The 12,118-nt window shown below is 37.4% G+C and overlaps 2 protein-coding genes across 2 annotated transcripts; both read left to right on the top strand.

The window, feature by feature from the left end:
- The first annotated feature begins 1,206 nt into the window (after window positions 1-1,206).
- LOC126797157 (probable LRR receptor-like serine/threonine-protein kinase At1g51880) lies at window positions 1,207-3,487 on the top strand. Its single transcript, XM_050523829.1, has 7 exons — window positions 1,207-1,423; window positions 1,770-1,898; window positions 2,014-2,207; window positions 2,369-2,495; window positions 2,608-2,670; window positions 2,770-2,959; window positions 3,076-3,487. Exons 1-7 carry the CDS (start codon window positions 1,207-1,209, stop codon window positions 3,485-3,487), a joined length of 1,332 nt encoding a protein of 443 aa, XP_050379786.1.
- Window positions 3,488-3,973: 486 nt separating this feature from the next.
- On the top strand, window positions 3,974-9,613 carry LOC126797156 (putative leucine-rich repeat receptor-like protein kinase At2g19210). Its single transcript, XM_050523828.1, is given in 15 exon segments — window positions 3,974-5,549; window positions 5,660-6,032; window positions 6,034-6,144; window positions 6,346-6,401; window positions 6,404-6,688; window positions 6,691-6,723; window positions 6,837-6,958; window positions 7,054-7,130; window positions 7,228-7,299; window positions 7,383-7,463; window positions 7,734-7,882; window positions 8,375-8,598; window positions 8,694-8,820; window positions 9,036-9,098; window positions 9,217-9,613. Coding segments are annotated over 15 exon segments (2,064 nt in total). The 5' UTR covers window positions 3,974-5,452; the 3' UTR covers window positions 9,411-9,613.
- The last annotated feature ends 2,505 nt before the right edge of the window (window positions 9,614-12,118 follow it).

The raw sequence follows: 12,118 nt of genomic DNA, 5'->3' as shown, positions 1-12,118 counted from the left end.
GAGTCAGGGATTTGATTTAGGATATGTGGTTGCATCTAGTGGGTCGCTAGATTGCCTACGTACCCCTTTTGAGGGATCAAACCGATCGTAGTTCATAATTTTTAGCTTTCGGTTTTGTACCGACATTCGAGCTTAACGGATGTGTGTAGAACTTGAATCCATCAAGCGTATTTCTTTGGACACCCAATTTGATAGAGTGTTTGCCGGGCTTTGCAACGGGCCTCGGAATTTAGTGGCATGCTTGAAAATAGTGTCGGGCTTTGCAACGGGCCTCGATATTTAGTGGATTGCTTGGAGTAGCACCGGGCTTTGCAACGGGCCTCGGCATTTAGTGGACTTGAATATTTGATTTGGGCACCCGTGCCGAGCTTTGCAGTTGGACTTTGATACTTGACATGGGCTTTACACTTCTTCACTTTAATTTTGAATTGTCGATAGTTTGAGTTTCAAGTGAGACATGGGCTAGCGTGGGCCTACTTCCATTAATTTGGTAGGAGGCCGAGAGACTTGTACCGACGGACTCGACTTTGGCTATCTGATTTGGAGTTTAGACCATCAAAGATAAAATCTTTTGTTGAGGGCTTGGCGTGGATCACGTTCATTGGTGCAGGGACTTTGATGTCGAGACCGGCTATATCATAGCTTAAATTGATCATTGTAGAGTTATATTCTCATCTTGTAATCATGGTCTCTCTGATGGAAGAAGATCAGTACAAGGAAGGCCATCAATTTGTTTTTGAGCTGCCTTTGAAAAATTAGCACCACTGCCATGCACGTATTGATCATACATCTTCCTCATTCATCTTGTACTCCCATATTTGATAAGCACCACCAAAGCACCACCAAGCTTGATAAATTTTTCTATGGCGACACCTCTTCTGAACAAGCCCCATACCTACCACTTACTTGATTTAATCATATTTTAACATGTCTAGAGCCAAACTCCACCTCGTACACTTTGCACAGAAGGCATGATTATCTATGCATCAAACTAAATCTTCTTATTTTTGCTTCCTCATGTCGGCACCGCTTCACAGCTTTTAGTTTTTGATTTGTCATCTTTAAGATAGATTTCAACTTCGTATAATGCCTCTTTTATTTTCTCAGCTTCATTCTTTGTGTCATGCGAATTGAGAAGAAACAAAAAAAATCGCCTGTTTGTTGACATAAAGAGATGGCTTCAGAGAGCTCGGAATTATTATCGAGATGCTTCTCGGAATATGTTATGGGGACGCTGCCATTCCACTTCCCGGAAAGCCTGTGCACACAGAGAAGATGGAGAGAGTGCCAACCTTTGTAGCTTTATTTCTCTGCTTCTGCGTTGTTCTCCTCCTTTTCTTTCTTCTCTACTCGCGTTGCTCTCCTCTGCCTCCTCCTGTTTGCGTTGGTGTGAATTGCCTCCTCCACGTTGCTTTGTTCTCCTGTGCGTCCTTCTGCCCCCGTCTCCTTCTTCTCTGTGCTTTTTTTTTTTTAACAGTAGAAGAAGTCTTTATTTATAGAAGTCTTGTAGCCAATTAATTCAGGTTGAGTTGATCACGGCTCCTCCTACAAATGATTAGGACTCATCCTTTTGAGAACCCGAAAGGGACTTCAACTTAAACTCAACTTCTTCTTAATTGATCTATTTCAGCTCCGTAAGAGGCTTTTGGAAGCCTAGGAGCATTTGGACTCTATCATCTTCAGAAGCAACATTTTTTCCTTATTATTAGGCATTTTATTTTTTCTGAAATTTATCATAACTGTAATCAATTTTTTTTCGGTTTCTACAGTCGTATCTTGCAAGAACAAGAAGAAGCAGAATCTCCTATTTTTTGTAGCCATTTCAATCGTTGGAGTTTCAATCCTCGGGGTAATTGCAGCAACCATCTGGTGGAGCTTTATAAGGAAAAGAAAACATGGTATATACTCTATTTTGTTGATGTTTATTCTTTTGGCATTGTGTACATTGTCAAGAATATTAGTATACCAAAACTTGCAACTATATTCATCATTAAATAGTTCCTCTGGTCTTAGGAGCCTCCAAATATCCAAAAGACACAGTTCAGCTTGGGACATTGGAGTCATCGAAACGAAATTTCACGTACTCTGAAATAATCAAGATCACCAGAAACTTTGAGAGGATTCTTGGAAAAGGTGGATTTGGAACAGTGTATCATGGACACCTAGACAACACTGAAGTAGCTGTCAAGATGCTTTCACCATCATCAGTTCAAGGGTTTCAACAATTTCATGCGGAGGCATGTTAGTCAAGTAGTTATCATAGTTCACAGTATTTTTTTTTAAATTGATCAGATACTTCACGTATAGTATATTAGTAATCGAAGATATTGTGTTTGTGATTTTCTAATAACCTGTATGTTGCGCGCAGGTAAATCTTCTTATCAGAGTTCATCATAAAAACTTGACAAACCTTGTTGGATATTGCAATGATAACACACACTTGGGACTTGTCTATGAATACATGGCTAATGGAAACTTACATGAACATTTATCAGGTTGATTGCAACTACGATCCATAGTGTGTACACAACTACATATGAGAACACGTCGTAGACAATCTATAAATCATATATAACATTAACTTTTACACTTTCTATGTAAATATAGATAGCAATTTACATATCTTGAGCTGGGAGGACAGACTTAGAATAGCGTCAGATGCGGCACAAGGTCAGCTGATTTTATTCTCAATGCGCTTTTCCTTATTTTAGTTCTATTTTATTTACATTTCTCTTAATAATGCATGCCGGATCTGTACGTGAAATGCAGGACTGGAGTATATGCACCTTGGTATTAAGCCGCCAATAATCCATAGGGATGTGAAATCATCAAACATTTTGTTGAATGAAAATTTCCAAGCCAAGGTATCAGATTTTGGCCTATCAAGAAATTTTCCTACAGATGTTGGGACTCATATATCAACAGTTGTTGCAGGCACTCCTGGATACCTTGACCCTGAGTGAGTATTTTTCAATTAATGATTGTCTAGACATTTCTTTTTGTGCAACCTGATGTATAGTTGGCAAATTGCATATGATTTGATTTGCTTGTTTGGTTTTTGTGTTCTTCTTTCAGGTATTACCTATCAAACAGGTTAAATGAGAAAAGCGATGTTTATAGCTTTGGGATTGTGCTGTTGGAGATTATTACAGGTCGACCTGTTTTATCGAAAACGGATGAGAGAATTCACATTAGCCAGTGGGTTGGTTTTAAGCTTGAAACAGGAAACATTTACAGCATTGTAGATCCAAGGTTGGAGGGAAACTTCACAGTTAACTCTGTTTGGAAAGCTGTGGAGATAGCAATGGCATGTGCATCCCCAAACGCCACCAAAAGGCCAATTATGAGTCAAGTTGTTGCCGAACTGAACGAGTGTTTGGCGACACAAATGGGTGAAACAAAGCAAAACAATGGAACTGAAATAACAAGTTCCAGTGAGCTGATATCTAACAATTCAATTGCAATGCTAAGTCCCTCTGTGAGGTAGCTATCGTGTGGTAGTGTTCTGTGTCAATGATCAAGGATGTGTAGCCAAGTTCCAGTGTTTTGTGTGGTAGTGTTTTCTGTATGGGAGGAGCCGATTCTGTTTCTGCGTTTGTTTTCTTTCTGTGTATTTTGGGTCTTTTTGGCTCTGTTTGGGTATAGTTCCCTCAATGAAATCTATTTCATCACCAAAAAAAGTATTTGTAAATTGTAATACACTCGATCTCTTTGAATAAAGACAATTCTGTATTGATCCATTCTTGTCCCCATTGGAATTAATCATCTCATTGTTGCGTGAATTCTTACTCAAATTCATATTTTGATTGTAATTATCGTTTGGGTTCTTGGCTAAATTAAACTAATTTATGAGTTAGGTTTTTAACTCACCCTACTTTACTATTCACACGTCACAAACGGTACCGAAAATGACAAAAGAAAATAACTCAATGTGCCAGCTGTCCAAATTACCGTGACATCAAGTGATTCAACCCCTTTATATCTATCGGAGCAACAGTAATTTTCCTACTGTAACCGTAAGCAACGCTCCGGCAGAGGCTGAGGCCCTCTGAAGATCAAGGCTCAGGGCTTACGCATTTGCACCGGGAATTCACTCCACTTCTGACCTCTGAAACGGTCAGTCTTTTCACTTTGGCTTTATTTCATTCGTGTCAAAAGAACATCTATCTGGGTTTTGCCGTTGTCTGAAAGATGAAACAAAACAGAACAAAATTCCGAAGAGGGGTTGAGATAACGAACATGGGCATAACGGAAATGGGGTTTCAAATATCGGGTTTTACAGGATCGGAAGTTCGATCACTGGGCTGTCTGTTATGTTCGGAAAATAACTCCAACTGTTTTCTAATTTTCTGTCTGATTAAATTTTGATCCTGTTTACTACTGAAATAATCTCTCATTAACTAGACAAAGGCTAGTACTGTAGTTGCTTTATTGCTCAAGAAAATCCCACCCAAATGTTAGAAATACTTGTTTTGTGGAGAAGATGCTGATCTGGTATTGACCTGTTGACCCACTCCAGTCCTCGACCTTGCGATTTCTGAATACCAGTACCTGGAAATTGTGACCAACTTGACAGCTAGGACTCTGAAGAATTCGGAGAAATTTCCCACATTGACTAGGAGTCTAGGGCCACACGGCTCATTAATTCTTGCACATGCATTGATGCTCAGTTAGTTTCCTGGTTGAAGCTTGACTTGACTTGGGTCTGTATGCTGTATTAGTTGGCAGTTACTAGTAGTTTTCGTTTGCCTTATAATTCAAGTCTTTGTGTTTTGGTCATTTGTGAATATTTTACTTAGTGAAGTTATCTGCAAGAAATGGATGTGCTTGATGAGCCAAGTTGTCACAGACAGGACAGAAAATCTTGGTCGAACCTTTTGTTATTATGGAAAAGAAGAAAGGAGGATGGGGTCTTGTATCATATTCAGACCAATGAATTGATATTCTTGAGTCATTTGAAATTTGATAAATTGGTTCGAATTACAAGTTACCGACGATTCATGAGTTATGAGGAAATTAAATTGTATATTGTATGACATCCAACTGCTTAGGCCTCAGGTCGAGTCAAACAAACGTTTTTATCTTAAAAAAATTATTTTGGATTTTGAACAATCACTATACTTCATATTCGATTTCAGGTTTTGTATTCTCATGACCTATTTTGATTTGCATTACCAAATTGGAAGGATCAACGTTTCTAGTCTTTACATTTGAAGTCTTGGATTTTGGACTTGCTTTGCTTGCTTAATTAGCGGCATTTGTAATTGTATCTCATGTGAATGAAACATGAGGCAATTAGACTAGTGAGATGACTCTTGGTCAAAGTAAACTCTAGAAGATGGAGTGATGGACCATGGTTTTCCTCAATCATAAAGTGATGGTAGGCGACTAGGCGGTACAAGCAGAGTTTCCTTTGTAATGATATTTGTTGTTAAATATACTTTCTCGCTACATGTTTCCTGAAGCATTATCAACAACAATGTCACTGATATTCGTGCAATTGTTCTTTTCTTTTAATCTGCTCCTAATTTATGCCCAAAATCAAACAGGTATTGAGTTCTGTTGTCTATAAGTTAATATGCTGGTTATAATAGTTGTTTTTGAATAATGTTACCATTCATATCATTATATAAAAGCTAATAGATAAATGTGTCTGCAGGTTTCATCAGTATCGATTGCGGCATAACAGAAAATGTTAGTTATGTTGACAAGTTTTCAGGTATTAAGTACATTTCAGATGCAGGGTTCGTAGACACCGGTGAAAGTAGGTCAGTATGGCCTAATCAAAGAAATAACTATTCACAGCCATACTGGACCCTTAGGAGATTCCCAGAAGGAACCAGGAACTGCTACAAAATAGATGTCACGAGTGGGACGAAGTATTTGATTCGAGCAAGTTTCTTTTATGGAAATTATGACAGCGAAAATAAGTTACCTGAATTTGAAGTACATCTTGGAGCTAACTTGTGGGATACCGTGAGGTTTGAGAATTCATCAACGGACAAGAGGATGGAGCTCTTACATACCCCCTTGTATATCAGCTATAGAGTTAAGGCCTTTACCTGATGAGACTTATCAAACACAGATGTGTTCCTTGCAACTTGTTTTGCGGCGTGACGCTGGTCAAATGGATAGAGGATACAGGTTAATCCCTGAACTCTTAGGGAATGAATATGTTTTCTTATCCTTGAATATTATGATAATTTTTGTTTGTATATCAAATAATGTGGCAGCGGTTCATTTCAGGTTTCCATTTGATATATTTGATCGCATCTGATCGCGTTCACATAATGACGGTGAGGCACAACTAAGTACGCCACTCCATGTTAAATCTTATGATCACAGTATATACCATCCACCCTCTGTTGTCATGGGTACTGCCACCACGCCAAGAGATCCAATGATCCTTTGCATGTTTCCTGGTTGCTTTCTAATGATAGCAATGCAGAATATCATATTTACATGCACTTTGCAGAAGTTGAAAAGCTCCTACCCAACCAGTTTAGGCAGTTCAACATCACTATGAATGGGGAGCACTTTTATGGACCAGTTACTCCTATTTACTTGTACACAACTACTATATCTAGCTCTAAAGCTTTTGCCGGACGACAAAATAATATTTCAATCTTGAAGGCTGACAACTCTAGTCTTCCACCCATACTCAATGCTTTTGAGATTTATAAGGTGAAAGATTCGTAGGAGGGGATACAGACCTAGAAGACGGTAACTTACTTACACCAAACTTTAATTTCTGTGCAGTTATTGCCTCACCAGTTAGGTACTTAGGTATATGAGTCATTTTGATGGGGTTTTCTGTTTCTGTCTTGCAATTCTAGTTGTTGCAATCACAAACATCAAGGAGACCTATAAAATTAGAAAAACCTGGCAAGGAGATCCATGTTCTCCTCAAGCTTACTCATGGGAAGGCGTAAACTGTAGTTATCATGCTTACGAACCCCTAAGATGAATTACAACCTTGGAATTTTTTCTTCATGATCTTATTGATCTTTTATTTACAATTAAAAATGTCTTGGTGATGTGATGAAACATGTATTTAGGAACTTGTCCTCGTATGGATTAACAGGGGAGATAGCTCTCTCTATATCTAATCTGGCAAAGATACAAACTCTGTAAGAATGCTCTTCTGTGTTCAATGAGCTGCTACTGTGTACAAAAAGTAGAGATATATTTGACTAATGATTTTTAGTTGTTATCTGTTATTTTCAGGGACTTATCAAACAACAACTTAACAGGGAGAATTCCAGAGTTCTTGTCTCAATTACCAGATCTAATTTTCATGTAGGAAATTATTTAGTCATATAGTGTGGTAGAGGCTAACTAGAAACCATAGTTAAGACATAGTACTTGATTTACCTTTGTCGAAACTTGGAGAAAAACAAGCTTACAGGCTCAGTTCCAGTAGGACTAATCGAAAAAAGGAAGAATGGTTTGCTGTCACTAAGGTATGCAACTTAGATTAAACTAATTTTCATACATTTCTGGAATCTGTTTCATAACTTAGATTATTGACATAGTCACAAGCCACCTTTGATATTTGGAATGTCAAGTTTTATCTCATGAAGTTGTAAACTGAACGAATTTGTTTTTAGAAAAATATTGAGAGTTTTACAAATCTACCCACTAAAGTGTAACATGGGATATTGGGATTTAGAGTTGGCTATTTTAATTGATTATTATTTAACTACATTTGCCTTAAACTATTTTGATGTCAGTTTGTGCCAAAATCTAAACCTATCCGGACACGTTGCTTGCAAGTCAAAGAATAACCACAATTTCATGATTCTTGAAGTGGTATCTGGAATTTCCATCCTCTTGTCGATTGTAGTAGCTATTGTCTGCTGGAGCCGAAGGAAACAACAGGGTAAGCTAGACTTCCATATATTTGGTTATTAATCAGCGAAACCGAGTCAAATAATTATTGTTGAGGTGTGGTATGAACTCTCATGCTTATTAAAATTAGATAACTTTCAGATTACTCATTCAATATCAATAAACAGGGTTGATTGATCTATGTGCTACTCGTTCTTTTCCAACTGTTATGCAGATGTGCCTGTTGTATGCACAAACAATCTATCTAGTTGCATAGATCCTTTAAAATGTACATGAAGCACATGTGTGTGTTTGTATGTGTGTTTATCAAACCTCTAGATTCCAAAACCAACATGCTTACACCAAAACAGAATTTAATCAGACCTCTATGGAACATCAGAAATGCCTTTCAAAGATAATTGTAGATTAATATTTACTAGTACTAATCTATGCCAAGGGTTGTAGCAGAATTCAAGGGTAAACAAAAGAATGAAGGATGCAGATTTTGACTGTTTAAGATGCTTATAAAACTTGTTGGTCTCAGGAGATGACACAGTCGTGAAAGGCACTGTCCGATTGGGATCAATGGAATCAACAAAACGAAAATTTACCTTCTCTGAGATACTCAAGATCACCAACAACTTTGAAAGGGTTTCTGGTAAAGGTGGATTTGGAACTGTTTATCATGGTTGCTTAGACAAGACTCAAGTAGCTGTCAAGATGCTTTCGCCATCAGCAATTCAAGGGTTTCAACAATTTCATGCAGAGGCATGTTTGCAAAATTTACCGATGTAACAATTTCCTTACCACTATTCTATGTAATATTACAAAATGATGTGTTGTTGTGGTTTCTTATATCACAGGTTGATCTTCTAACGAGGGTTCATGACAAAAACCTGACAAGTCTTGTTGGATATTGCAACAATAAAACTAGAGTAGGCCTTGTCTACGAGTACATGTGGAATGGAAACTTACACGAACATCTTTCAGGTTATTCAGTAGCAAAGTTCAGTATAAACTTTCTGATTAATACTTTGGTTTTAGGACAGTCAATAACTTATCCATTGATGATCCTTGAAATGATTTATACTTCGAAGTACAAAGTATTTGGATGGTGCAACTATATTGAATTAATAGCCTATGGGCTTACCTTGAAGAATAAGACAGAAAATTAATTGTCAAATCTTCAATATTTGTGGATGTAGATAGCAGTTCAAATATTTTGACTTGGGAAGATCGACTTCGAATAGCAGTAGATGCTGCACAAGGTCAGCAAGTAATTGATAATCATAATCTTTTCTTTGACTCATTTTTCTTCTATTGTTTGTCTTTTGTTTGGGGATTTTGTTGATTAATGATGTTTCAATTTTGCATGGATTTGTGTAGGACTGGAATATCTGCATTATGGTTGCAAGCCACCTATAATCCACAGGGACATAAAATCAACAAATATCTTGCTGAATGATTATCTTCAAGCTAAACTATCAGATTTTGGCCTATCCAAGATTTTTCCAACTAATGATGGGAGTCATGTATCGACTCTTGTTGCTGGCCCTCCTGGGTACCTTGACCCTGAGTAAGTATTATTTGTTTTCAGTGTGCATACTCATTCAAGGCCACGTTTGGTTCATGGAATGGAAAGGAAATGAAACCAATTCTTGAGATATTCGATAGGCATGGGAATTCGCAACTCCCGACAATTTTCCATTCTAGTGTTTGGTAAGACCTGTAAAATTTGGTTTGGATAGTTTGAACAGTGGTAATTCGGTAAAAAAAACTTCATTTATTGCAAGTATTTGGGCGGGAAACTCTTTCCATAGGATGGGTGGGTGGAAGCATTTTCCCTCCTATTTTCCTTATTCTTGGGAACTATTTTCTCTTCCAACTTCTTTCCATCTATTTGTTTCCAAACAATGGAAAAGAATCCTTTCCCAAGGCTAAGAATCTTTGAAACAAACGTGGCCTAATCACTGTTTATGAAACATTAGATTAACATACATGAGTACAATGGCGGACTCAGGATTGGGAGGCAGGCTGGACATGAATTTGTTCTGCTTTTGGGAAATTTAGAGCAATATCTATATTTAACTAAAGAAGTTACATTTATATTATGTTAGATGTTTAAAATAGAAATGCATCCTCAACTAAGATTTAATCAATTAGTGTTAAGAATTTTTTTTTGAATTGTGAGGAAAACAATTATCAAAATTTATGCTAAAATAGTGACTAAATCGAAAAAAGAGATATCTTAGAACAAATCAAGAAACATTTTAATATTAACAAAATGTTGCTACCACTGAGATTCGAACTTGGGTGGCTTTGGTGTTAGTCAAAAACCTAACCAACCCAGCAAGACCTGCATATATATTCACATTACATATTAGCTGATTTGTAGTGTAAATCTTAAGTGAACTTGAGTTCACCCACACATGCACGTAGGTCCGCCCCTGCATGAGTATTGAAGTTATCAAGAAGAATTAAGGACACTTGAGTTTAAATAGCCATTTGGCATAATCATATATGCCGACTTGATTTCCAATCCCTCTTTTGTGAAAATTTTGGTAGATTGTTGGAATGATCTCGAAATAGTATTCATGGTTTAGTTGATTCGGAGCTTGAAACCTGGACTCTGTAGTTCTTTGTTGGTTTGAAGACAGAGCAGGGGCTGCACCTATTTACGCATGCATTTTTATGAGATAGCAGTGATTGTCTAAAGTTGAAAGGTATACTACTTTTATATAATTTACACAGAATTTTTTCTATTTATAACAAGATTTCCTCCACTAATTAAGCCATTGATTACTCCTTCAATCATGTCTTTGATTCTTCCTTGAATCGTGCTAATATTCCTCCTTAAGTTGGCGCATACACATCAATTATGCCCAACTTGTTAAGTGAGTCATAAAAAGTATTCTTAGACACTCATTTTGTGAGCATATCGGCAAGTTGCTCTTCTTTATTAACAAAATGAAAACTGATGATCTTCACGTCTAACTTCTCATTTATAAAGTGACGATCAACCTTTACATGTTTTGTTCGATCATGTTGCACATGATTCTGTGAGATATCAATAGCTGTCTTGTTGTCACCGTACAGCTTTATAGCATACTTAGGCTTAATACCCAAATCTTATGGCAAATTTTTAAGCCATAATAATTCGCACACTCTCTGAGTCATACATCTGTATTCTGCTTCAGCACTAGATCGAGCTACCACTTTTTGTTTCTTACTCTTCCATGTAACAAGATTACCTCCAACAAATGTAAAGTACCATGATGTGGATCTCCGATCTGTAATATTTCCAGCCCAGTCTGCATTTATGAAGCCACAAACCTCAAGGATATTATTATGCTTAGAGAACATTACTCCTCTCCCTAGAGCTGACTTTAAGTACCTTAAAATCCTTAAAACAACATCCATGTGGTCCACACTGGGATTATGCATGAACTGACTCACTACACTTACTGCATACGCAACATCTGGTCTGGTATGTGATAAATAAATCAGGCGTCCAACTAGCCTCTGATAACGAGGTTTTTCAATAGGCACTTGATCTGGATATTCTGATAACCGATGGTTCTGCTCAATAAGAGTATCAATGGGAGTGCAATCCAACATACCGGTATCTGTTAGTAGATCAAGGATGTACTTCCTCTGACACAGATAGATACCATCATTTCCCCGGGCTACCTCAATGCCCAAGAAGTACTTGAGTGTACCTAAGTCTTTCATCTCAAACTTTGTGGCTAGCTGTTTCTGTAATCTATCCACCTCAACAGTATCATTCCCACTAACTACCATATCATCAACATATATAATGAGGGATGTTAAATTCCCTTGTTGATGTCTGAGAAATAATGTGTGGTCTGAATTACTCGGTCTGTAGTTAATTTTTCTTATGAATTGTGAGAATCTTCCAAACCAAGCACGATGTGATTGTTTAAGACCATACAAATACTTTCTCAATCTGCATACAAAGTTATTTGGAGAAGCGGCCACATTTCCAGGCGAAAGATTCATGTACACTTCCTTTGTAAGTTCTCCATGAAGGAATGCATTCTTAACATTAAACTGTCTAAATGGTCAGTTTAAGCTAGCAGCAAAAGAGAGCAATACCCGAATATTGTTTATCTTTGCAACAGGTGCAAATGTCTCATCATAGTCTATGTCATATGTCTGGGTGAACCCCTTTGCTACTAGGCGTGCTTTATACCGGCTCACTGACCCATTTGGATTATGCTTCACTGTAAACACCCAACGACATCCCACAGTCTTCTTGCTATGTGGT

This window comes from Argentina anserina, chromosome 6 (assembly GCF_933775445.1).
Source record: "Argentina anserina chromosome 6, drPotAnse1.1, whole genome shotgun sequence".
Lineage (NCBI taxonomy): Eukaryota > Viridiplantae > Streptophyta > Magnoliopsida > Rosales > Rosaceae > Argentina > Argentina anserina.
Note: the sequence above shows the minus strand (reverse complement) of the source record. Positions and strands in the feature narration are given on the sequence as shown.